Below are 26,374 nucleotides of genomic sequence, written 5' to 3'. Positions count from 1 at the left end.
TGGCCTACGGGGCACACCACGCTGGCGGCCTGGTTTTGTGAGGAGGCTTTCCTGGAATGCCGCCACCTGCACTCCTGGACGTGTTGCCTAGGGTTGCGCTCATGCTGCAGAGACAGCGTGGAGTTCCTGCAGGAGGCCAGCGACCACCAACCGACCACCTGGCGGAAGCCATTGGCTGTCGGGCCCTGGGCTAACCCACCTCGCCAGGCCGCTCGGTTCTCGGGGTGCGTGTCCCTTCCGGTCTCCGTCCCTGTGCTGCGATGACAGGGCTGACAGTCTTCAGTGCTGACAGTTTTGCATGTTCACTCCGTGCCAGGCTGGATGGGAGTTGTGGAGCTCCTCCCGACTCTTTCCTGCGGGTGTTATTCCCATTTCTCAGATGGGAACAGCGAGGCTCAGAGAGCCCCAGAGTCACCCAGGAGACCCAGCCTCTGAGTGGGGGAGCCGAAATGTGACCCCTGCCCTCATCGCCTCCCGCCCCCAGCTTGTGTTGAACTGGGTCCCAAGGGGGAGGTGGGCAGCATGGGGGGTGGTCCTGCTTTGACCGTTTTAGGGAAAAAATGCAAAGCAAGTCAGGAAGGAGAGATCCTGGATTGAGGAGGAGCACGGGCTATGGAGAGAGAAGGACAAGGCTCCCAAGCTTACCAGCTGTGTGGCCTTGGGCAGGCGACCCGCCCCCCGTCTGAGCCCCTGTTAGTGGGTGGTTAATAAGGGAGCGTGAGATGGGGTGACTGGGGGGAGTGTTTGCGAAGACAGAAGTCAGTGGTGTGTTGGGAATCCTCAGCTCAGTGCCCCCCCCCAGCAGTGCCCAGTAAGTGGAGCTTGTTTTTAAGGCAGCGCGCCAGCCTGTCTTCTCTTTCCCCCCTGTCGAACCACCCCTAGCACTTGTATGCTCCAGCCTCAGCCAGCACCTCGGAATTACTGTTTTCCTCTTCCTCTCGCCCGTGGAATCTGGTAGGCTTTTCTGGGCTGGCTTCCTTCCAGAGTGGGTCAGAGGTCTCCGATTCCCAGGGGCCCTGCCAGAGAGCCCTGGTCTGTCCAACTCTGCCCCTGAGGGCGGGGGCTTGGGATGGTGAGGGCGGTGGGGCCCAGTGGTGGAGGTCGTAGCTATGGCAACGGAATGTTTGGGAGCTGGTTCCCACAGGGAGGGCTTGCAGGACAGATAGCTGAACTCAGGCGCATGGGCACTGGCTACTGCTCCAAGGCCACCCTGTAAGTGCGATGACCTGCCACCTCAGCTGGTGGCCTGTGCTCCAGCCCCGCTCCCGTGTCTCGGGAACCTTTGATCTGCTGAGCTTGGAGAAGTCACGCTGAATTAGAAAGTTCAGGTGAGTTGGACCCAAGTCAGTGAGGTGTCAGTGTGACTGTTACCTCGTTCTCTGACCTTCCATGGCACGGCTGTGTCTCCCACCGCGGGCATTTCCCTCCGCACATCTGTCACAGGTGTAATCACTGTCTCACACGCTGGATGTGTTCTTCCTGCGAGACTGTCAGCTCCAGGGGGGCTGGGCCCTCTGTCTGTCGCTCTTGCTGTGTCCTAGCGTCTTGATCAGTGCCTGGCACGTAGTAGGCTCTCAGGAAGCACTTGTGGAATGCATGAACCTGGGCCTAAAGGGGTCTTGAAGATTGAACAGCCGCCTCTTTCCCCCCTCCCTACCAGGGCAGCCCATGGGTCGGTGGGACGCGTGAGCAAACTCCCTGCCGTCCTCCCTGCTGCACGCGTGTTTACGAGCCGCCGTGACGTGACGCCGCAGAGATCGCCGGGGGGCCAGCGGAGCCAGACTTGGAGACTGGCCTCTCCGCTCCCTAGGTGTGGGGCTTCTGGCTTTAGTTTCCTCAACCTGTCAGACGGAAACAAAAATCCCCGCCTTAGAAGTTTCCGCAGAGCCCTGGCCAGGTAGCTCAGTGGGTCAGAGCGTGTCTTCGAGGCTCTAGGTTGTGGGTTTAATCCCCGGTCAGGGCACATATGAGAGTCAACCAGTGACTGGGTAAGTGAGTGGAACAACAAATTGGTGTCTCTCTCTCTCTCTCTCTCGTTCTCTCTCTCTCTAATCAGTGGAAAAAACTGTTAACAGTTTCCGCAGAGGATGGCACTAGAAAACGAAAGCCAGCATGTAAATAGTGCGCCCTGCGCACCGGGCGCTGCTCTGACACGTCCTGACTTGGTCACGGCTCCCAGCACCCGGCCGCACTCCAAGGGCCCAGTGCCCCCTGTGCGCTGCCCGCATCTCCGTGGTGCAGACGGGAAACTGAGGCCCAGACAGGGTAAGCGACCGACCGAGGGCACACAGTCAGTAGCTGGGGGAGCTGGGATGTGAGCCCAAGGCGTCTGGCCCCCGGCTGTAATTTTTCAAAATACTTCTCATTTTATTACTATATGGAAAGGCGAAATGACAACACCGAGAAAGTTTGTTTTCGGGAGAAAGATCGCCTGCCGCCGCCGTGCCAGCCCCGGTGGCATTTTGAGTCTGCTTCCTTCTTGTCTTTTTTCACCTGCGGCTGGTATTCGCCGGTGAGTTTGGTTGATTTGGTGTCCGCTTTCTGGCCGAGGCTTGCTCGCCCGGCACACACTTGGGCCTTCTTCATCCGTGAATCAGAGAACGGGTCTCTCACCCACCCACCCACCGCCGGGCTGTTGTGAGGATAAAATGGGGAGGAGCATGGGAAGCCCTTGGCCTGGCGTTATGTATACAGTGGAGCATAATAAAGGCTTGTGCTTCTTCTGTAAGACAAAGAGGGCTCATTGACCTCCCCCCATCCCCGCCCCTCACCCCCATGCCTCTCCCTTGTCTCCGACGTCGAGCCGTCCAGCAGAACTCTGTGCAGACCATGGCGAGGGTCCCAGCCCAGGGCCCTCAGACCCTCCGGGAATGCCCGGCTCGCCGGTATTTCAGGGTTTGTGCCGCGCACAGAGTTTTCGTCGTTGCTTTTCTTTCTTCTCTCCCCTCCCCTCCACCTTCTTCCCTCCCCACCCTTCTCCTCCTCTTTCCCTGAAAAATAATCGAGAAGCCATCCTTAGCTCCTAGGCCACACAGACGTGGGTCCAGGGGCGGCTGTGGCCTGAGTGCCACCATTTGCTGCTCCCATGCTGGGTCTGCACTGTCCAGTCCAGGGGCCACTGGCCACCACGTGGACCCTGGGCACGTGACCCGTGGCCAGCACAAATGAGAAGCTGAATTTTAAATTTCCTTTCATTGTACTTATTTAAATGTAAGTGTTTCTTCATTGTACTTCCTTTAAATGTGTTTCTTCATTGTACTTACTTGAAATGCAAGTGGCTAGTGCTCGGCTTTGGACGCACAGCTTTAAGGGGCTGGAGGCTCTGACAGCCCTGTGCCTTGGCCGTGGCAGGACCCCTCGGCCGAGGGGGCTGCCTGACTAGCCGGCCTCCCCGGCTCCCTGGCATCTCAAGGGCACCCTGAAGGCAGCTGGGCCCGAGCCATCTCCCTCCCTCCCGCCGCCTCCTTCTGGAAGAGCTTCAAGTGCTTGGTCCCTGATTGTTTGTGTTTGTTCCCAGAGGCAGGCCCGCCCTCACTGGCCACCCCTGCCCCCGGGGTGCCAGGCCTGTGTGTTGTTCTGGGGCCAGGAAGGTGGGGGCCGGCGGCGGTGGGTGCACCTGGGAACCTTCGCCATCTGGGCTGAGAGGCACTAATTGGGCTGGTATTTAAGGATCGGAAAAAACTGTACAGAAGTGAGAAATCAGGGGCCAGGCAGGGAGAGAGGACAGGGAACTGCACCCAGTTTGTCTCCGTCGTGGCTCCAAGGAAATAACAGCTGCGATTTCCGAGCACCTGCTGTTTTCTTATGGAAACCTCCCCGCAGCCCGTTTTACAGAAGCGGAAAACCAAGGCTCAGAGGAGAGACAGACTGCGTAGTCAGGGAGTCGTCCGACTCCAAGCCTCACTCTTAACCACCCTTGCCTCCTGGAATGGCAGACCCAGAGGGTAGAAGTTGGGCCTCAGACTTGGCATGCGATTCTGCCCAGTGGTTTCCCTTCTTGGACCTCAGTTGCACTGTCAGTAAAATGGGTACACAGAGACCTGGGGCACCCTGATGCGGTGGCACCCCAGCTCAGGTTCTCGGCTCACACCCTGAGAGCTTCATTCCCTGTAGGCCGGGAGGGGTCAGACTCCCAGCTGTGACACCTTGGGCCGGGAGGATCCCGCCCTGTGCTGCACCTTGTCCCCCCGAGCACTTCCCCCCCAAGTCATGCCCCACTGGGCTCCTCTCAGGGTCCCAGGCCCTGTCCGGGGCACCCACCCCCGATGCACATCTCCTCTGCTCTGCAGGGGCCAGCGGGAAGACGGCCTTGGTGAGTGGTCCCGGGGGCTGGAGTCCAGGGCTGAGAGTGCCCGGGAGAGGCGAGTGCAGCCGGAGTCCCCCGGAGCCTCTGGGCGCGGTCACCTGCACACCCCCGGCCTCCATCACTGGATGCCCCAGCAAGCCTCCCGGACAGAGCCGGACCCCAGACCCTCTGCACCCCCTTTTACCAGCGCTCGATGGTCCTTGCTCAGCACTTCACACATGAGTTCCCCGAACCTCCTGAGAGCTCCCTGGGAAAAGGTTATTCTTACTCCTTTTTATTTTTGGAGAGGGGAACGGACGTTCGGAATAATGGAGTTCCTCGCCCAGGCACCAGCTGGCAAGAGGCAGAAGGGGCATTTGAGCCCGGAGCTGGAGGGCCTCGAGTCAGAGGCTCTCACCCTCCCTCGCCACTGCCAGGACGCCAGGACGCCTCCCTCCACGGAGGCCTGTGGGGTGATGGGTGGAGGGCGGGCCCAGGTGCCTGGGCCACACCCTCGGGCCCCTCCAGGAGTGGCTCTGGGTGCCCAGGAGGCTGACTTCTGTGTCATGGGTCGCCATTGTCAGGTCACCCTGCTTTTGCTCCTCTAGCCGCCCTTCAGGTCTTGGCTGTCTTCTGCTCACGTCTGACCCGCCTGCTGTGAGCTGTTTTCCCCTGGTGGCAGCGACGGGCCTCTTGCTGGGGCCTGTCCTTGGCCTGGTCCCCCGGCCGTGGGACCTTGGGCAGGTTGCTTCCTCTCGCTGAGCTGCTGGGGTGAGGCATGCTGGCCCCAGAGGTCAGAGGGGACCTCCTGGATGACACGTGGAGAAAGCTCTAGCACAGTCCGTGCTCAACACGTGTGAAAACACAAAACCCGGGGGCTTTGTTTCAAAGTGCTGTTGCCGCATGAGGGACCAGTCTTACGCAAAGCTGGCGAATTGATGACATTTTTCTTATTCCGTCTGTCCCTTCTCCCAGGAGTTTCCCCCCGGCCTTTAGCATCCAGATCACATCTAACCCCAAAGAGGCTTGAAAGGATAATAGTGGCCCCCGATCCCTGGTTTCCCTTTTTGTGATTTCAGTTACCTGTGGCCCAAAAATATTAAATGAAAAGTTCCAGAAATAAGCAATTCCTAAGTGTTAAAGGGTGCACCATTCCGAGTGGTGTGACGAAGTCTCTCGCAGCCCCACCTGGGACGTGAGCCTTCCCTCTGTCCGGCGTCTCCAGCCGTGTGCGCTCCCCGCCCGCCAGCAGCCCTCTCGGCTGTCAGAGACGAGCGTCTCACTCTCCCGGTGCTTGTGTTCACGGAACCCTGACTGTACTACGTAATGGCCCAAAGTGCAAGAGTAGTTTACACTTTGCACAGGTGTGTACGGATAGGAGAAACACAGCATATGCTGTGCCTGGGACCACCTGCAGTTTCAGGCATGCACGGGGGGTGGTCGTGGAAGGTATCGCCAGGAGAAGGGGACTACTGGGTGCACAGTGATGTGCCCACTCTACCTTCCCTTTCTGGAAAGATCTTTCCCAGATTACCGCCTTTTCTCCCCTTCTCTGCATCCTCGCCCCGCCCCTGCCATTGGCCTCTGCTCCCTCAGATCTCAGTTCTCACTCCCCACTAAGTGTCGGGAAGAAAGGGGGGTTATGCTAATTCAAACTAAAGTGTGATGGACAGTTCCCCAGGGGTATTGACACTGAAGTAACAATAATAATCTGCACAACTCTAGTCTCTGGTGGAAGTAGAGAATTTCAGTGAGCACCTGGAGAAGCAGAAGGACCCTCTGGGACTCCTGAGTGGCTGTGCGTCCTCTTCTGCCCTGCCCCCCGCCAACAGTAGCCCCGGAATTAGACTCCCCACCTCAGAGCCTGAATTTAGGGCACCTGTGAGCCCCAAGATTATCAGTAGCAAGTTTCTGGGGAGAGGGTCCCCGGCCAGTTTCTGATGTTCAGGGGCCAGTGACCCCAGAGGGAGACCCATCCTTGCTTTGTCGGTCCCTTCTAGAACCCTCTGAGCACCTTTGAGGTCAGTGGACCCACCCCTCTGTGCAGGGGAGGAAACTGTGGCTTTGATGAAGGAAGTGACTCTCCCAAAGCCACGTGGCCAGGAAATGCTAGGGCCTCTCAGGTGTTTCCACCCCAGGCCCAGGACCTGGGTGTTTATTTTCCATTTGCTGTGGGCCGAAGGGCACCAGGCAGGCAGTGCCCTTAGGGGTGGAAAGGTCCTGTGGTGGTGTCAGCTGACCCAGATGTCCAAAGGGGAATGCTGTCTCCCCACTTCTCTCCCTCCGGACCCTGTACTGCTCCCCAAGCTGCCGGCGGCTCCCCAGTCGTGTGGGACTTGGCACTGGCTGGCCCCTTTGCCAGGAACACTCTTCTCTCTCTTCTCTACCTGGCTGTTCAGAACCTCACCTGCTCACTGCTCAGAACCCAGCACAAGGGCTGCCTCCCGCAGGAAGCCTTCCCTCACCCACGCCGTAGAACGCGCCACCCCTCCCAGGTGCCGGTCCATGGCATGCGTGGCCTTGGGGGGCTGAGACTGTGTTGTGTCTCTTAGCTCCATAGCCCAATTCCTGGCACACAGTAGGTGCTCATTAAATGTTAGAATAAATGAATGACCAATTATCATGGTAGAAACTGCTGATATTCCGTCTAATGCTTCCTGTGTACTAAGCACATTCTTAACTACTTGGGGGGGGGTCATCTAATGTTCATTATTAATCTTTGATGTCGACACCCTTAGACCCATTTTACAGATGAGGCTCAGAGAGGTAAAGTCTGTTGCCCAAGCTCACACAGCTACATAGGAAGTGGCAGAGCTGGGATTTGAACCCAGGTCTGCCTGATTCTTTGAATGCTCAGAAACCTCAAGCCCTGGCTTTGATTCTGGAGAGAGATGGGAGAGGACACAGAGTCTCAGAAACATGGCAGGGGCCAGGCAGAGAGGGGCTGGTGTGGATGGAGGTTGGCTGAGTGCCCAGCGTCCGAGTCTGCATGTCCTGTATTGGCTTCGGTTGCAAAGTCAAAGGGTCTTGCGGGTAAACTGGGGAGGAGGGCAGATCTGTCCCTGGAGGTGACCAGAGATGGAGCGGATGGGCTGGGTGGGCCCTGCTCTTCCAACCCCTACCTGAGGAATTGCCGCTGAAATCTGGTCATCTTTGGTGCAGTGCCCCGGGGAAGTGGTGGGGCAGGAGGGGGGCCGGTGTGTGAGGAGCACAGGGTCAGGGTTATAGTTCATGTTCTAAGTTATGCCCTCCCCCCATTCCCACATCAGCCCCACCCCAGTTCCGGGACACCAGCATGAGCCTCCAGACTCACCTCTCCACCTGCATCCTCTCACCTGCAGGCCCTCTTTCCAGGGCCACCCCTTTTCCCAGAGGGTCTGCCTGGCAGCACCCCCATCTTCCCCCTCCACCCCTCCCCGACCCCAGAAGCCTCCTTTCAGGTTCTTGAACACCCCACACCTCTCCCATCTTGGGGTCTTTGCACCCTGTTTCATCTTCCTGGAGCACCCTTCCCACACATCTTCACATGGCTGGCTCCTTCTCCTCCAGGTCTTGGCTTGTTTGTCACCTCCTCCGGGAGGCCCTCCCTGCCTGCCCTCCCTCCTCCGTTCCCTACTCCATCCCTCCCACGGTGTCTGGCTGATTTCTTTGCAAGCCGTTACCACAGTCCAGCCATAGCTGGCGTGCCATTTGCATCCCCTGCCAGGACATAAGCTCCTGGAGGCCAGAGGCCTGGCAGTCTCATCGGCTCTCCTGTCCCCAGTTCTGAACACAGTGCTGGCACCGTTTTGAGTTTCGTAAGCATTTATTGAATGAAGAGTGAGTGGATGGGGATTCTGGAAGCAGCCCAGACCAGGGGATTCCGTACCTTCTCCTGAAAAGCGTCTCGTGCAGAGGCGGAGCGTGTTCATTCAGAGCAGACCGGGGCCGGCCGGCCGGCCTGGGCCCCACTCTGGACCCCAACTTGGCTGCCGCCCCGCGGGGGGCCCGTGAGCAACCTCCACAGTGATCATTTCACAGCAGTTAGTCAGTGCCAGGCCCTGCTCAGTCACCCAAGGGGCATCCGTAAACACGTGCTGCACACCTACTAAGCGCCAGGTGCCATCGGCACTGGGAGACAGCCATGCACAAAACAGGCCAAAACTCTGTCGGGAAGGGTGTGTGGCTGGACTGGATGTTCCGGGGCATTATTGATTGCCACAGCTTGTCTAGTCCATGTTTCAATGATCAGTTTAAAAATAATTCCTCCCTCCACAGATCAGGTGAGGAAACTGAGGCATCGAGTGGTTGAGGAGGTGGTAAGAAGGGATTTGAACTCAGTCTCTCAGGCTCCCTACGGGGTGACGATAGCACTTACCTGTAGGGTGGTTGGAGGACCTGATGAGACCACGTAGGTGACGTGCCCAGCCTGGTCTGCTGTGACGGTCACCATCCTCACGTTTGTTGTCATCGGGGTCTGTATTGCAAAGGGTCAGCAGCTGGCAGGCCTCCCTGACCACCCCTGTCCCTCTCTCCCCAGATGTGAGCCCGGTGGGCCTCCCGCTGACCTGTTGCTAAAGCAGGCCCCCCACCCCAGGCCCAGCATGCGCCTGTCGGTGCGGAGGGCGCTGCTGGTAGCCGGCTGTGCCCTGGCCCTGGTCCTGGCGGTCCAGCTGGGGCAGCAGATGCTGGAGTGCCGGGCAGTGCTGGCGGGCCTGCAGAGCCGCCGGCGCACCATGCGGCCGGAGCAGGAGGACCTGGTGATGATGGGCATGGACCACGAGGAGTACCGCTACGGCAAGGCCATGCCGCTCATCTTTGTGGGCGGCGTGCCCCGCAGCGGCACCACGCTGATGCGCGCCATGCTGGACGCCCACCCCGAGGTGCGCTGCGGCGAGGAGACCCGCATCATCCCCCGAGTGCTGGCCATGCGCCAGGCCTGGTCCAAGTCCAGCAAGGAGAAGCAGCGGCTGGACGAGGCGGGCGTGACGGACGAGGTACTGGACGCCGCCATGCAGGCCTTCATCCTGGAGGTGATCGCCAAGCACGGCGAGCCGGCCCGCGTGCTCTGCAACAAGGACCCCTTCACGCTCAAGTCCTCCGTCTACCTGTCGCGCCTGTTCCCCAATTCCAAGTTCCTGCTGATGGTGCGGGACGGCCGGGCCTCGGTGCACTCCATGATCACTCGGAAGGTCACCATCGCAGGCTTCGACCTCAGCAGCTACCGCGACTGCCTCACCAAGTGGAACAAGGCCATCGAGGTGATGTACTCCCAGTGCATGGAGGTGGGCAGGGACAAGTGCCTTCCGGTGTACTACGAGCAGCTGGTGCTGCACCCGCGGCGCTCCCTCAAGCTCATCCTTGACTTCCTCGGCATCGCCTGGAGCGACGCCGTCCTGCACCACGAGGACCTCATCGGCAAGCCAGGCGGCGTCTCCTTGTCCAGGTGCGTGGGGCCCCTGACGGTCCGCCCAGATCCCTGGGCCCGGGGTGGGAGGCCCTCGGTGGGAAGATGGGCTCCTTGTCTCTGAGCTGTGCGGCATTGACCAAAGCACTGTAGCTCTCTGTACTCAGCTTCATTGTCCAAAAAAATGGGGCAGTCTCCCTTCTCTTTTCTGACAGAATTGGCCAGCCTTGAATGTGCTTCATAGGAAGGCTTTAGTGAGCACAGGTTGAGGACACAGATTCTGGAACCAGGCTGTCTGGGTTTGAGTCCCAGCTCTGCCCCGTCCCAGCTGTGTGACTTGAATGAGTGACTCGAGACCTCTCTGTGCCTCCGTTTCCTCATCTGTAAGACAGGGCTCTAATCTGTCTGCCTTACAGATACTAGACACCTGTGAGTACCAAACAGGGTAACACAGGTCCGGGGCTACTATTATTGTCATTGTTAGTGTTGACACTGTTTTACTGGAACACTCACCTTCCTCACCATCACTGCCCAATAGTAAGTGCCTGCTGCGTGGCAGGCACTGAGTGAAGCCCCCAGCAAACATTGTTCTTTTAATGCCCACAGCAACCTGAAGACCTAGGAGCTCGCTTATCCCCTTTTCGCAGATGAGAGACTGAATCTCCGAGAGGAGAAGCTATTGGCCTCAGGCCACGCAGCCAGCCACGTGTGGAGCTGGGGTCTGGGCCCAGGCCTGTTGGACTCCGGGGTGTGTGTGCTCAGCCTCGTCCTCCCTCCTTCTGCCCCAAGCTGTCTGCCCTCCTCCTTCGGGAGGCCGAGCCTCAGCCTCTGCTCAGACCCGGAGCACGGGCACAGGGCAGGATGAGAGGGAACCAGCCCCCTGTCTCTGTCCTGATCGGGCCAGGGCACCCTGGAGACCCCAGTGAAAGGGGGCCCTCCTGGGCCCCGCCTCCCGGTTTCCTTCATGGCTGGGTCCCTCCAGGCTCCATCCCCAAGAGCTCCTGATCCCAGCAGGGCGAGTCACCCTGGTGAGGAGGTGCTATAGCTGGGATTTTGTAAATCCTCGTGACAAAACACCAGATTACCAAAGAAACGCATCTTTTTTTTTTTTTTTAATATATTTTATTTATTTTTAGAGAAGGAAGGGAAGGAGATAGGGAGAGAGAGAAACATCAATGTGCGGTTGCTGGAGGCTGTGGCCTGCAACCCAGGCATGTACCCTGACTGGAATCGAACCTGCGACACTTTGGTTCGCAGCCCGCGCTCAATCCACTGAGCTATGCCAGCCAGGGCTTAGAAACGCATCTTTATTGTAGGGAAGTAGAAGAAATACACAAAACAAGAAACAAAACCCATAATCCCACCACCCAGATTTTGATGTATAGCCTTCTGGTCCTTGGTCGGGGGCCACTGACCAAGCCGGAGCCCTACCGACGGTATTCCTCTGTGACCCTCTGTATTTGGGTCCGCTCCCCCGTGGCCCCGAGTGCTCCTCCGCCCGTCATTTTGGATGGCTGCGCAGCATTCCACTGTGTGCATCGCTCTGTTCTGTCACCACTTCCTATTCGTGGGTTATTTCTAGTTTTATTGCTTCATATGGAGCTTTGCTCCCATTCACGTTCTGAGCTGCATCTGTGTTATTTCCGTCCTGGAGATACGAGGGTTGTGGCAGAGCCTATGCATGTATTGGAGAGTTTTGACACATTGGCCGGCGTTGGGATTTAAATCCAGGTCTGCAGACTCCAAGTCCATGCTCTTCCCACCTGTCCACACCCTTGCCCCCTCCCCAGGCCTCACTCCCGGTCCTGTCCTCCTTTTTGTTTCTGTTTTTTCCCCCAAGTTATCTCTTAGTTGGGATGGGAGCAGCTAGAAAAAGCCCATGCATCCTGCAAGGCCCCTGGAGTGTACCCGGTCGGATCGCCATGAGCCAGACGGCTGGGTACGCCAGGTCCAGGGGCCAGGAAGGAAGCACACGGAAGGTGATGGTTGTCCGTTGTTACAGCGCAGAGCTGAAAACAGCCTCGGTGTCCGGGAATGGAAGAAGCAGCTGTGCAGGGATGTTGCACAGCTGGAAGGAAGAATGCGTTAAATAGAAAAAAAACAGTAACCAATACATATAGCATATAATTTCTGTTTCAGAAACTATGGGCAAAATTATAGATTTTCTGTGTGGGGGTGGGGGAGGAAAGGAGAGAGAGACAGCCGACACCAATGTACTATATACTCTTCTATTATTAACTTACTTACCCCCAATAACACCCCAACCAATAATGTGGATACTGTCATTGTTCCCATTCACGGAGGCGGAAACTGAGGCCCAGAGAGGAGTAGTAACTCTCCCAAGACCACACAGCTGGTGTTGGTACAGCTGGCATTTGGCCCCAGACACTCTGGCTGCTGAGTCAGCTCTTAGCCGCTCTACTATTTAAATTACAGAGAAGGAACTGGAAGGTTGTGCTCCAGAATGCCGAGACTGGGTCTCTGTAGGGAGCCGACGGGCTGGGAGTGGTAACCAGAGGGACTGTTAGTCCCACCATTAGTGTTCGATAATTATTTCTCACGAACAAAATATGCATCTCTGTCACATGAGTAAAAGGTTATTTGTAAAAGGTCAGAGACATCGATAAGGCAGGATTTAAGCACCACCGGTGTTCGCTGCCTAGCACTGTCCTCTGACTTCCCATCACACGCTGTTGCCCCCACTGCACAGAGGGGGTGGGGCGATGCCAGGTGACGACTGCAGTTGCTGCAGGCCGAGCTGGCTGGGGGCCCGGTCCCCCAGTCCCTGCTGCTGCCCCAGAGTGACAGAGCAGGGAGCCTGCCCGGGTGCCTTCCAGCCTGTCCTCTCTCTCCAGGATCGAGCGATCCACAGACCAGGTCATCAAGCCTGTGAACCTGGAAGCGCTCTCCAAGTGGACGGGTCACATCCCTGGGGACGTGGTGAGGGACATGGCCCAGATCGCGCCCATGCTGGCTCGGCTTGGATATGACCCCTACGCGAACCCTCCCAACTACGGCAACCCGGACCCCATCGTGATCAACAACACGCACCGGGTGAGTGCGTGTGCACACAGGGGGGCGTGCTCTTGGGCCCTGGCAGGGGTGTGAGCCCCGGCTATCAGAAAAATCAGTCTCTTGATGCCTGAGTCATGGCCAGGGTGAATCGTGTGGCTGCTCGTATTTCCCTTTTTGCTTAGACCACAAGGAAGCTCAAAGCCGACTTATCTCTTACCTCTTCGAATCTAACTCACAGGCCCATCTGTGCACTGATTTTGCTTTATTTCTCTACACTTTCTTACCCTTTTCCACCTATTTCTCTGGCTGTTTTTTTTTGTCTGTGTATTAAAGCACTTCGAGTCTTTGTTGACGCTGGGCATAAATAAACTCTTGGTCCCTTTATTTCCCCATAAGGTTTTTAATGTGGATTTCTCAGACAAGCATGAGTGAAGGACAGCTTGAATTACTTTTTAAATCCCCCTTAGTTAAGGTGGTCAAGGAAAACGACTTCGAAGAGATGTTTCGAAAGCGTAAAACAAGTAGGCTAATTCTGGATCAACGAAAGTTCACAAGTTCGTGTTCTTATTTACATGTTGCTGTCACAGCTTCTAGTTTTCTTTGGGTGCCGTGTTCTGACTTCCTTATGGGCACTAAGCCAGAGGAAATATGTGAGGATGGGACCCGGGCCAGAGGAGGGGCCCCACCAGCCGCCCCCGGAGTCTGCACCGAAGCTGCGCTCAGCCTTTTAAACACACGCTGCCATGGTCCTGGTGTTGCATCTCGAAGGGAGAAAGTCGTTCCTCTCTCAGGTCTCCTTGACTCCTTCCGTGGACTCAAGGAGAAAGACCCCGTCCGGTGCTGATGAGCCTTGAACACCTTCCCAGGGTGGGCGAGCTCTGGTTGTCGCAGAGAGGGTTTGCCAGCCCTCCGTGCTGGGGGCAGCACATGCCCATCTTTGGGCCTCTGCTTCCTCTTTCCCACGACATCGGTGCACTTTGCAAACGTCTATTTGTGGAGGTTTGCAGAGACCCAGTGCAGACACCCAGACCACAGAGACAGTGTGGCTGTTTGCAGCCTGGGTGTGTTTTATTTGACCATTTTTAGGATCAATACTGATTGTCATGTGTTTATTTTTTGAACAATAGTTATTATTCATTCCACTGTACTTAGGTGTTTTATATACTTTTCTGTACGTAGGCTATATTTCACAATAAAAAAATTAATTAACTTGGTTAGAAAGGAGCAGAAATCTTCCTGAAATGACTTTGACATCCAGCCCCCCGCCCCCGGGGTGCTTCTCCGAAGCAGCGGTGGGGGCGGGGGTGCAGGACAAGGCCCCCCTTCACCGCGGGTTCCCAGCCCGAGGCCCAGCAGCGGCTCCTCTGAGGTCTCTTTACAAGGTGGGGAGACCCTGTCTTTCCCAACGTGGGGGTCAGAAGCTCCCGGAGCAAGGCCTGACCCTGCGTGTTGCATAAAAAATTCCAATGCGTGCCGATGATTAAGCTGGGCTCCTGCAGCCGTGTTGTGTGTTTGACATGGAAGGTGTTCCCAGTTTTCTTCCAAGAGGTCTCCTGCCGGGGGGTCCCGCCGTCTCTGCGAGTGCCACACAGTCGTTCAGTCCCTACAGGGGTTTGATGTCACTGCAAAGTTAAGTTCCCTTGTCGAAAGCCTTGTGTGTGCGCATGCGTGTGCCCTCCGTGTTCCTGTAATGGATCCTGGGGTGCAGTAAACTCTGTGACGGAAAGGACCCCAGTGTCAGTGAAGTCGCCTGTGCCTGTGTCGCCCATTACAGCCACCGCCTCCTGACCTGGCACGGCCACCGACCTGTGACTGGTTCAAAGGTAGAGCTGCCGTGAGGGTCAAGTACACACTGAGTTTTGAAGTTCCCGTCCGGAAAAAATGCGCAATTTCCCATTGGTCGTTTTTACTTTCATTACATCTTATGTGGACATTTTAGATCTGTTGGGTTACATGAAAGGTATAACTAGAATTAATTTTAGCTGATTCACTTTTTAAAATTTGTTTTAAAAAACTGTGGCTACTAAATTTTAAATTGCACAGTTGGTTCATATGGCATTCTGGATGGCGCCGGTCTGTACTGGCCTTTGTGCTGCGAGACGGCGAGAGCCAGGAATCTGCTGCCCGCCTCTGGGCCTTCGTCCCCGCCCGTCCTCTGCCGGGAATGCTTCCCCTTCCGCGCAGCCTGGCCGGGCTTCTTTGTCACCCAGGTCGCAGCTCAAAGGTCACCTGCTCCGAGAGGCCCTTTTTGAGCACCACTAGAGACAAGCTGCCCCTTCACCCCTGACCACATCGCTTGTTTTACTCTCTGTAGCACGTCAGTGTTTTGATACGCTCTTCCTTATTTGTGTTTGCTGTGACGTGTGGATCGCCTGGCTACCCCTGAGACGTGGAAGCTCCTGGAAACCGAGAATTTTAGTTGTCTGGTTAATGTTGAACCCCCCGATTTTAGATAATGCTTGGAATAAGAGGAGCTCAATAAATATTTGTTAGGTGGGTGGGAGGAGGGAAGGAAGGGAGGGAGGGAGGGTGATGGATGGATGGATGGATGGATAAGTGGATGGAGGGATAGATAAGAGGATGGATGGGTAGGTGGGAGGGTGGATGGGGGTGGAGGTAATGAACTAAATTTTATTTTTTGACCATTTCCATGAGAGTGATTTTGTTTTTCTTTTTCTCAGGTCTTGAAAGGGGACTATAAAACACCAGCCAGTCTGAAAGGATATTTTCAGGTTAGAACCCCCCAGGGGCATTCTGGATTCTGTTTCCCCGGTGGCGCCACTAGCTAGCTGCACGACCTTGTGCACTTTGCTTCTCTCCTGTGGGGGGCAGCTTCCCCACCAGAAAAGCTGGTGGGTGGGGGTCCGACCAGAGGTCATCTAAGCATCTAACCAGCCAGGGCTGGTCTCCGCTGCCCACTGCCTGGGCCCCTCCCTTCACCTGGTCTCCTGGCTTAAATGCAATTGGAGGGGACTTGGTGGCATCTTTCTGTCTTTAGCCTTACATTCAGTTTTATTTAAAGCAGCAGTTCCCAAACACAACCCAGCGCTAAATTTTCATCAGCCTACCGAGGAAGGAGAACGGTGAGGGTCAGGCAGTGCGGGCATCTATGCGACGTCGACGCGCATGCGCTCCTGCGCCCCGCCCACATCCCCTCGGCTGTGCGGCTCCCACGTCGGGGATGTCCCCCGTCCCTGGGAGGTGGTCCACAGGTCGTGTCAAGAGCTGCCCCTGGATGGCCATCACAGCAGCCCTCCTGGTGGTACGGCACTCCCTTGTGAGTGAAGTGGCGGTGCCAGTGTCCATCCTTGCAATGTGTGTGTGTTTTGTTTGATATGGCAAATAAAGGGCGGGCCACCCTGCGCCAGTCCCTTGTTTAATGACCGAAGTCAAGGAGTCCGATTGCCCGGGGACTCGGCTTTTGTGCACACCTCCCTTCTTTGGGGAGGGGCCCACACTCCCGTTGTGGGTATCCAAGGCCCGTCGCTTGCCGCTGTGAAATCGTGTTGCCAGAATTAGTTAGCACTCACGTCATGCCTGTTTTATTAACCAAAGCAGTGATGTAGCAAGAAGCAAACAGAGGCAGGGCTGAGAGGAGTGAGCCGCAGTCACAAACTCTCTTCATTTCTGCCCGTCGCCTCTCTTTGCCCGCCCAAACAGGCACTTTCAAGTTCACCGTGATTCCAGTGTATGAGCTGCTCTGTCTGTAAAACAGTGGGTTTCGCACTTGCCATCTTGGGTGGCTATGCAGTCCTCTCTGGAAGGCAGTGTTTTTACGTGCCGCCAGTTACTTAGCTGTTGCCTGAGGCCATTTACATTTTATCTGGAATGATGTTGTGTGCGCAGCACCCTAGTCTTGCCTCTCTCCTGTTTGGCAAGGGGTTCGGGGTGGGGCTCTCTTGACTCATCTCCTTAGAATACATTTTTAAGGAGCAGAATCAGTGGGTGGAAGGGTCCAAATATTTCTGTGACGAACAACAAGGCTACAATTGTTTCACAAAAGAGTTGGACCACTTTCTGGCCCCCTGCACGGTAGGGTGTGTTCGAGATATCTGGCTGGCCCCGGCTGTTTTTCACTCTGTAAGGAACACAGTGTGAAGGGATGGCATGTGCTCTGCCGTCATCCTCAGCGCTCCTCACCAGGAGAGCCACCCTGCACGCCCTCCTCCCCTCCTCGACCCTCCCCACCACTTCCGTCAGGATATTGCAAACACTGGAAGTGCCCGTAGGGCCATAGTTACGTAAACGGTGGCACGTGGCATTGTATAGCACCATAGTGGCCGTCCAAAATGGTCATTGTGAAACCGAAAACATGGGGAAGCATTACCCAGCAAGACAAAGCAGCTCACACACTAGAATTGCAACTAATGCAAAAGTGTATACTTGCTCCCTAGGCTCCAGACCCCCTCCCCCTTCCAGGTCTTGGCTGTTCCCTCTGCCGGGGATGCTTTTCCACCCCGAGCTCTGCGTGGCTGGACTCATTTTCATCTTGGAGAGCTTTGCTTATGGGGTGTTTTCAAACAGTAACAACCAGTTCTCTGGACGCCACCTGGGTGCTGAGTTCGGTTCCGGCCCCGACGCTCAGAGACAACCTCTGACCCTGCAGTCTGAGGGCCCTATCCCCTGAGGCTGCCCCCACCTCAGAGGCCAGCTGCAGTGGGGTATGCAGGATACCCACATTTCTGCCTAGACAGCTACACACTTGGGGTTTCCTGCACCCCTTACTCCTCAGGTTTGGTAATTCTCTGGAACAACTCACAGGAGTCGGGAGAATACTATGCTTCCTAGATTATGGGTTTATTATAAAGAATACAATTTAGGAACAGCCAGGCGGAGGAGATGCACAGGGCAAGGTGCTGGGGAAGGGGCGGAGCGTGCATGCCCGTCCCAGGTGCACCAGCCTGCCAGCACCTGTGTGTGCTCACCGACCCGGGAGGTCTGAACCCGTCACCGAGGGACTGCTGCGGAGGCTTCCCAAAGTAGGCGTGGTTGGTTCAGTCACTGACCGTCTGTTAGTAACTCAATCTCCAGCCCCTCTGCCCTGCCCAGAGGCTGGGGGGCATGGGGCTGGAATTCCCAACCCTTCAATCATGCGTGGGTCTTTCTGGTGATCAGCCCCCTGCCCCAATACTCCCTTGGGTCCCCCAGCGGTAGTCATCTCATTAGCGCACAGAAGATGCTCGGAGGTTCCAAGGGTTTCAGGAGCCGTGTGCCCAAAACCCGGACAAAGACCGGAGGTTTTCCACGCACTGCAGCCTAAAGGGTGTCCCCTGAGCGGCCTGCCCTGGGCACCTGTGTGCATTCGCCCCAGCGGCGGTCCCTTCTGTTGTCAGCCCATTGTGCTGCCCGGGGCTGACACCGTCTTCCCTGTGCATGTGCTTGACGGTCTCTCTCCCCCTCAGAATGTGAGCTACACGAGCACAGGATTGGGTCTGTCAGGTTCACGTACCCCAGCACCTGGCACGTAGTAGGTGTGCAGTGGATATTCGATGGGTGAGTGTGTATGTGCCTGACTGTGATGCTGAGGGGTGAACCCCAGGGCAGTGAGACCCTGGCACCCCGACCTGGCCATGACCCCTTCCTCTGTGTGTCGTCTTTTCCAGGTGAACCAGAACAGCACCTCCTCCCCCTTGGGAAGCTCATGATTTCCAGGTAGGCCCTCGCCGGGGACCCGCTTCTGAGCCCAGGGGCCACTTTTCTGAAAAGCTTGTTCTTCCAGAGCCTCCCCGGGGAGGAGTGCCCCCAAGGTGGCCTGACCTAGCCCTTGGGAGGTTTCCATGGTGACAGACCGGGGAGCTATTCATAGAAGCAAGGCCGGTCTGCCAGCCCTGGACGGGGCTGGGGGCAGGGATCACTGCCGAGCCAAGGAGGAAACGGTTTGTCTGGCACTGGGGGGGTGCACTGAGGACCAGCATGATGGGGGATTCTACAACCGTTTTTTGCACAGAATGCCGTCTGCTAGTCCAGCTTCTATAAACAGCCGCTGGTTTGGCCCAAAGCAATTAATGTTCCGATAATAGCCACAAGCAGTTCTGGTCTAAGAATAACCCCTGCAGCGTTGGGCCAAGCGTCTCCGTGTGCCCATTTAACCCTCAGCCTCCCTGAGAGGCGGGCGGCACAACCGTCCCATTTCACAGAAGACCCAAGCCCAGAGGAGGGCTTCGACCCGCCCGAGGCAGACAGTCACCAAATGGCAGACTTATCCCCCAGAGTCCTCTCCCCCAGGGTTTGCCTTTAACAGTCAATTTTAAGTGCGCATGTGTCCATCCGTGTTTTGCTAAGCGGTAGTGGAATGGGTTCTGAACTTGGAGTTGAACTGAAGCCAGAGATTTCAGAACTCACTTCAGGTTTGACTCGACTCAGCCTCCCTTTTCCACACCAAGGGTGGTCGGGAGATAAAGTGAGCCGACCGGGGGGCGAGCGGGGTGGGTAGTGCTGGGCCCTGCTGTGGACCCGGGCAGTGGGGTCCAGTGACTGAGCTCCCTTCCCCATGCACCTCAGCCTCCCTGATCAGGTTCAAGGTCACTGACATGCACGGGTATTTCCCCATGTCTTTTAAATGGAGAGAGAGCTTCTAGCCCAAACTTTAGTTTTAGTCTCCTCATTTTTAAATAATCAGATTTTTTCATCTTAAAAACAAAATCCACTTTGCACCAGCCTGCAGGGCTGGGGACACTCAGTCCCTATCATTTACCACGGTTCCCATCTTAGGAGGGAGCACATTTTTTTATAAATTGATTTTTGAAGGGGGGAGAGAGAAATATCGATTTGTTGTTCCACTTATTTATGCATTCACTGGCTGATTTTTATATGTGCCCTGCTTGGGGATTGAACCCACAGCCTTGGCATATGGGGACAACTCTGTGACCAACTGACTGACCCAGCCAGGGCCACCAGGGTCCCCATCTTAAATTGTGTTAAGATCCTGGAGTTCTATTTAATTCCAGAGAAAAGAACCCTCATATGGAAAACAGGTTTTCTCCATGTTTTTCTCTTCCTCTTATTTTCCTTGCTCTGTTTCTACCAATTTATTAGAATTCTGAATGTTCTCTGTACCAAAAGTCAGATATTTGTTGCTTTACTGTTACAATGAGATTCTGCGTACAGGACACGTTAGTTAATTCCTGGAGTTGTAACCAAACACAGGTTCTGCTGCCAGCTGCAGCGAAAGCCAGACTCGTGAGACAGGTGCTGATGAGAAGGAAAGGGGTTTCTTCAAGCGCCCGCCACCTGAGGAGATGGGAGACTCTTGTCCCAAAGCCCATCTTAACATCTCAGTGCAGGCGGGGGGGTTATCAGGGAGGAGAGGGGAAGCAGAATCAAAGAATTGGGGGGCGGGGAGGGGACTATAGTCATACGGGCAGCATCCTTGCTGGTCCCTGTACACACCTCTGCGGTCAGCGTCCTTGTGGTGCCATCTGACTTCCCAGCTCCTGGGAAGGACCTGGGGTCCTGAGGTCGGGCTGCTTCCTAGGTTCACACAGCAGTGGAAACTGCTGAGTGGCAAAGTACAGTCAAAACAAAGCAAAACAAAACAAAACAAAAATGCTTTTAACATATAGGCTCTAGCTTTGAGAGAAAAGTCAGGTTTGAGTAACAAGCTGGGTTTAACCTTTACTAAGAGCAACATGGGTCGCTTTACATGAATTCTTTTGTAAGCTTACTTCGTGAGTACATTCTCCTTTTGGTTCTATTCGTTGGCTAGTCAGGCCAGTATAAGTAGTACAGCACATTCATTCCCTGTTACAGTAAAGCATTGGCCTGGAAATGCTAACCCTCCCCCCCCCACCATGTTCATTGGCCTTTGCCACGCCATCGTGGCCACTGGCTCTCCATAAATAAGAACAGTGTATCTGTGAGGTCAGGGGAGTGCAGGTGGAGATGTGAGGAGGTGGCCAAGAAATGTAATTTAAATTCTCTCTGGCCGTCCGGGATGCAGAGCGATACCCTCGCATCTCATGTGAATAGGTGAAGCCCACGCATCCTGCAGTCACACACACGAACATGAAAGGTCTATTTCGGAGCTGTTACTCTGGGCCTAACATGCCTTTCTCCCCGACTTTCAGATCTCTGCGAGTGGCTCTGTTGCCAGGAAGGGCAGAAACTCTGCGCTGGAGTGGAAATCGGACCTCGAATCCAAGCATATTGCTTGCTGTTACGGGACTGCTCACGAGGAATGTATTTGCTTCTGTTTGCAAAGCCTGGACCCTGGAGGACTCTTCCTGAAACACTCTGCCTTCGGATACTCTGGGATGGAAAACGAAGAGTGTGGAAGTAGTCAGGCCTTTGAAACTTAAGTATTTTATATTTTTCCCCTTGAGAACTTTTTTTTTTTTTTTTAAGAAAGGCGGGAACTTGGCCACCCCCCCGCCCCCCCTCGCAGGACCGCCTCGGTGGCTTCGTTGGCCAGGACAAGGCCCACAGCCTGTGCCTCTGCTATTGACTCTTATTTTTGAATTCAAAGAATCTATTTAAAAATTTAATATATGAGGCTTTCTTTGATTCTTCCTTAGTTCTCAATTTCACAAAGAAAAAATATATTGTTGACTACAGTGAAGAGGGGTCGTCTGTCTGTGCCTTACTTCACAGAGCACACGGGTCCTGTTTCCGCAGCTTGAATCTGGTCAGGTGGATGGGTGGCGGGCGAAGGCTGGAGGGAGGGTCCATGCCAGGCACGGCTCCAGCCTGGGTCGGGGTCCCCAGGGGCACCAGCTCAGGTTCAGTGATTTGCCCGAAGGACTCACAGAACTCAGAAAAGCCATTAGACCCGAGTTTATGGTTTATTGCAGCGAAAGGATACAGATTGGAATCGGCAAAGGCCCGTGGGGCGGAGTCCAGGAGAGCCCAGGTGTGAGCTTCCGGAGTCTTTCGGATGCGCATCACTGCCCTGGCAGTGCTGTGTGACCCTGTGTGCCCAGCGTTGCCACCCGGGAGAGCTCACCTGGGCCTCGGTGTCCGGCACTGTGTATTAGGCAGCAGTCACGTAGGCGCAGGGCAACCACATGACTAACCTCAGTGACTTAGTCCCCAGCCCTTGCAGGGGTCACAGGATAGAGCATGATCCAGGGTCCCCACTGCAAGTCACCTCGCCAACACAGACTGTCTGGCCTGCTGCGGTTTATGGTTCCAGGTATTCTGAGGGGCTCTTATTGGACAGAATATTCCGGGAGCTTAGAGGAGATCGCCTGGAGTTGTTTGGGGGCCCATCCTTTCTTTGGCCTGTGCCGGCCTTGAACTCTCTAAGCCTGCTGCATGAACCTTTTACTGCTCAGCTCCCAAAGGCTAAGAGCACAACAGGGCTCAGAACAGTTCTTCATCTATTTTTTTTTTTTTAATTTTCGTTTGTCGATTTTAGAGAGAGAGAGAGAAACATCAACCAGTTTCTCCACCTATCAGTGCACTCATTGGTGGACTCTTGTGGGCACCCTGACCAGGGGTCAGACCTACAACCTTGGCGCATCAAGGTGACGCTCCAGCCAACTGAGCCACCCGTCCAGGGCCAGTTTTGCATCTTTAAAGGTGGTAATAGTGAAGCTTTGGGAAGGAAGTGACTCAGGGGTTTGCGGCGCGGATTTTGGAGTTGGGCCAATTTAGCAGAGGAGTGACTCGAGCCTTCATTTCTTCATTTGCAAAAGAGGGAAGTTCAACTTCCCGGGTTTGTTAGGGGGGGCTGATGGGTGACGTGAGCAGGGGTGCTTGCGACGTGATGAACCCGTGGTGCAAAACAACTCTCGTCTCTCCTTGCCTTGAGGAAGTGCGTCGGGCTGGGCAGCGGATGGTTGTGAACACAGGAAGCTCACCGTTAACACTCGCCGGGAAGTAGAAGACATCCAGCCCCGTTCATTGTTCCACTTTGTTTTTTTTGCTACAAAACCAACCAGCCCCAAAACTTAGTGACCCAACACCACTTATTGCAAAATCTCAGCTCTGGGAGTTAACGGGAGTGTGCAGGGCAGTTCTCGCAGCCAGGGGGCGGCTGGGACTCATGCCAACGGGAGGCTCCTTCATTGGCAGGTCTGGCCGTGGGCCGGGGTGGTCAGAGCATCAGAGGCTTTTGCTGGGCGTCTTTACCATGTGGCCTCTCCACACGTCTTGCTTGGGCTTCCTCGTGGCACGGCGGTCCCAGGATCGTCAGATTTCTGTTACGGCAGCTGGTTTCTCCCCAGAGCAAGTGCTGCAAGAGGCTGGAAGCGGCACAACCGCTGGCCAGTTCAGGGCGGTGCCTGGAACCGGCCCAGTGCCACTCACCCTCGTTTGTCACAGCCATCACAGGCCTCGCCCACGTTCGAGAGCGTAGAGAAACGGGCTCCTCTTGATGTCGGCGTGGCGAGACCACAAAGCAGAAGAGCTTGAGAGGTGGCAGACAGGTGGCCAGCTGTGGAAAATAGTAGCAGCCACAGTCATAAAAAAAACGATCAACCTTACCTGCAGGTCATCAGATAACCAATGAATTCATCAAGTCTTCCCTCTCTTCGGTTAAATGTATGTCTTTATCAAATGTTCCCTCTGTTCAATTAGGGTGCAAAATAAAGACCTGTCTTTGAAATTACAGTGATTCTGCCCCCCCCACAAAACCTAGGTCATCTAAAACCCCAGCCTCACCTTGGGGCCAGAGATGGTTCTTGCTACTGATGGAGCTCCTCCAGGCCCCCCCGAGCCCCAGATGTGGGCCTAGAACCAGGAGGACATCTCCTACCCTCTGCCCTCCTTCTCTGCCCTGAGCAAACACTTCAGGGTGATTAGCAAGGAGAATGCCACTCCTTCGGGTGACAGCCCTGGCTCCCCTCACTGGGCATGCCCTTGACCAAGTGGCCCTACTCCAACTTAAGCCCTCCCATAAGTCTGGATTATTCTCACCGAACTTTGTCTCTGTAAGTAACAGCTGTTTTTTTTTTTTTTAATGCGTTGTTGGTGAATTTTTTATTTGGAGCTAACTAGATTGATAGGAAGTTGCAAAAGTAGTACAGAGTCCGCACAGCCTCCCCAGGGCTGACGCACGGCTGGGATCAATATCAAACCCAGGAAACTGGCAAGAGCACGGAGCTTATTTGGTTTTCTCCATTTTTGGCATGCATTGCTGTGTGCGTATGTTCAAGATTTTGTTTTCTTTGAATGGCAGAACCTTCCACATACCACCCCTTACACACACACACACAAACAGACACACAAAGTCACGTGTGAAAGCTCAGTCTACAAAACATAAAGATGGTTGTTCTGATGAGGACCCCATGCCTGTCCCAAGCTCCAGCGGCTTCCTTCTGAAGCACTTCGTCACAGTCGGGGTTTTGCATGCATTTGCCTGGTGATCTGATTCAGGTTGGTCTTACCGAACTGCCAGCTGAATGAGTATGGGAACCGTCATTTTTAGTTACTCACCATTTACCCCACATCATACCTGGCATGGGGAGGGTTGTGGGAGGCAGCGTCCAAGGTGCCCTGGGGGTCCTCGCCTCCTGGTTTTCATGCCCTTCTGCATGATGTCCCTTCGCACACTGAAAAAGGACAGGGTTCCAGAGTAACAGAAGATGGACAGGTAAACTTGAATTTCAGATCAAACAATGAATGACTTTTTTAGTATTTTACATACTGATATTGCATAGGGCATACACTAAGATTTTATTCATTATTTGTCTGAAATTCAAATGGAACTGGGCATCCTTCCTTTATTTTCATATGCTAAATCTGGCGACCCTAAATAGGGCTGACCACACAACCAGCTGGATATTAGGGAAGTGACAGTGTGTGACTTCTGAGGCGAGTTCATTCAAGACAAAAATAAAAAACTGTGACTTCAGCCTTGTTATCTCTGGATTCAAATCAGTCTCGAGGAGGCCTGTCACTATGTCCCGAGGACACTCAGTGCCCCAGTGCCCAGGTTCATGTGGCAAGGAACTCAGGCCTCCTGCCCACAGCCAGCACCACTTACGTATCACCTTTTACAGTGTTAACAATTACCTTCGAGCAGAGTCGCTGGAAACAACAGTAAACATTATCTCAGTTTCATAATGAGTGAATGAATGAATGAATGAATGAAGGCTGTGGCTCCTTGTCTCACCTGTGTGCTACTGAGGATGCTGGCTTTACAGGAAACGCCTCAAGCCGGTAGAACATCATGTCCCAGCTTTACAGAAGGACAGAGTGTATACAAGTTCTTGAAAGGGTAGAAAGCTATCTGTAAGAAACATTTACAGGGAAGGCAACTTTGCTCGTCTAGCTGATCTGAATCTTCAATTCAGGACACGATATATATTTTTATGACAAGATTCAAAATAAGAATAAGCCATGTGCCACTGTATAATGTCACTGTCCTAGAAAAGGTACTTGTGCTAGACTTTAAATATATCAGCTTTGAAATGCCACTTGTGAGTTGTTTCTATGGTATCAATCTATTTCAAGTTGTAACTGAGCAAGGATTTTTGCCCCAAAGTCTCTTGAAGGCGACACAGGAACAGGGCAGGATGGTGCAGGCTGCCTAAAGGAGTGATTAGGTGTGGACTCGGGTGGCTAATAGAGACAGCCTTGGGCAGCTGAGGACTTGGAGAGATGACACATGCAGAGGGCCCGACATTGTGACCCTGAACAGACAGGAATCACTTGAAGTATTAGCTCAAATGAGCAGACAGAAATGGTCCCAGGCATGGAGTAGCTGAGAAAGTACCAGCCTGGAAGTCTGAACTCATGGGTTCCAGAACTGGCTCCGTCCTCGAACTCGCTGTGTAGCCCTGGGCATGCTCCCTGTGGCATGGCCGCCTCCATTGCCTCATCTGTGAAAAGGGAGGGCTGGACCGACGAGTGTCCGAAGGCTCTGCCAGGCCCCTGCAGCGGAGCCTGGTTGCTGGGCAACCCCTCTGGGAAGGCTCCATGTCTGAGTACCTCACTGGGAATCCAAACACGGGTCTGGATGTCCTTGAGCCCCAAAGCAAGGGTTTCTCTGGGCAGTGACTAGAGACCAAGATGGATATGAGATCCTAAATTGAAACCTCTGGCTGCCTTTTTTCTTGCTTTTTCTGAGTCTGGGTAATTGAACCCAAAAATCCCCAAAAAACCTTTCAGGCTGAGAGACCTTCCATGCAAAGGTATGAGATTGGGTCTTTTAAATGAAAATTAGCCACAACCACGTATGCAGTACTTAACTATTTCAGGAGCTTTACGTGCTTCAGTTAGCCTCATCCCCTTTTTTTGGTCCTGAAACCAACCCTTGCAAAGCAGCACTTTCATTGTCCCCACTTTACAGATGAGCAAACTGAGGCACAGAGAGGTGAGGCAGCCTGCCCCAGGTCCCAAACCTAGGAGGCAGAAAAACAGAGATTGGGATACTTGAAGTTTTACTCCAAAACCTTTTTTAAAAAAACTCTAAATGAAAAAGCTTTTTCTCTGAGTCACTGGAAATTAAGTTGCCTACTTGATGCCCTATCACCCCTAAATACTTTCAGATTTCCAACAAAGGCATTCTCCAATGTAAATGCACCCCCCCCAATCAGGGTATTAACATGGGCACATCACTACCATCACTCCATGGAAACCTCAGGCTCCATTTGAATTTTGCCAGTTGTCCCAATAACTTCCTTTATAGCAAAAGGATCCAGTTCAGTCATGATTGCATCTGATTGCCATGTCTCAGTCTCCTTCAGTATGGAAGTTCCCAGGTCTTTGGCTCTCACCACCTTGGCACTTTTGAGGATTACAGG

The 26,374-nt window shown here is 54.5% G+C and overlaps 1 protein-coding gene across 1 annotated transcript in view; it reads left to right on the top strand.

Annotated features, from left to right (window-relative positions):
* Positions 1–21,020, top strand: part of TPST2 (tyrosylprotein sulfotransferase 2) — a 43,031-nt gene extending 22,011 nt beyond the window's left edge. The window contains exons 2-6 of the mRNA XM_028528626.2: positions 8,805–9,710; positions 12,527–12,725; positions 15,368–15,418; positions 18,290–18,338; positions 20,753–21,020. Of these exons, the coding sequence (XP_028384427.1) occupies positions 8,869–9,710; positions 12,527–12,725; positions 15,368–15,418; positions 18,290–18,331 (1,134 nt within the window). The 5' untranslated portion in view covers positions 8,805–8,868 and the 3' untranslated portion in view covers positions 18,332–18,338; positions 20,753–21,020. The remainder of the gene's footprint in view (positions 1–8,804; positions 9,711–12,526; positions 12,726–15,367; positions 15,419–18,289; positions 18,339–20,752) is intronic.
* Positions 21,021–26,374: the final 5,354 nt, after the last annotated feature.

Source organism: Phyllostomus discolor, chromosome 13 (genome assembly GCF_004126475.2).
Source record: "Phyllostomus discolor isolate MPI-MPIP mPhyDis1 chromosome 13, mPhyDis1.pri.v3, whole genome shotgun sequence".
Lineage (NCBI taxonomy): Eukaryota > Metazoa > Chordata > Mammalia > Chiroptera > Phyllostomidae > Phyllostomus > Phyllostomus discolor.
This window is presented reverse-complemented; position numbering and strand designations above follow the sequence as displayed.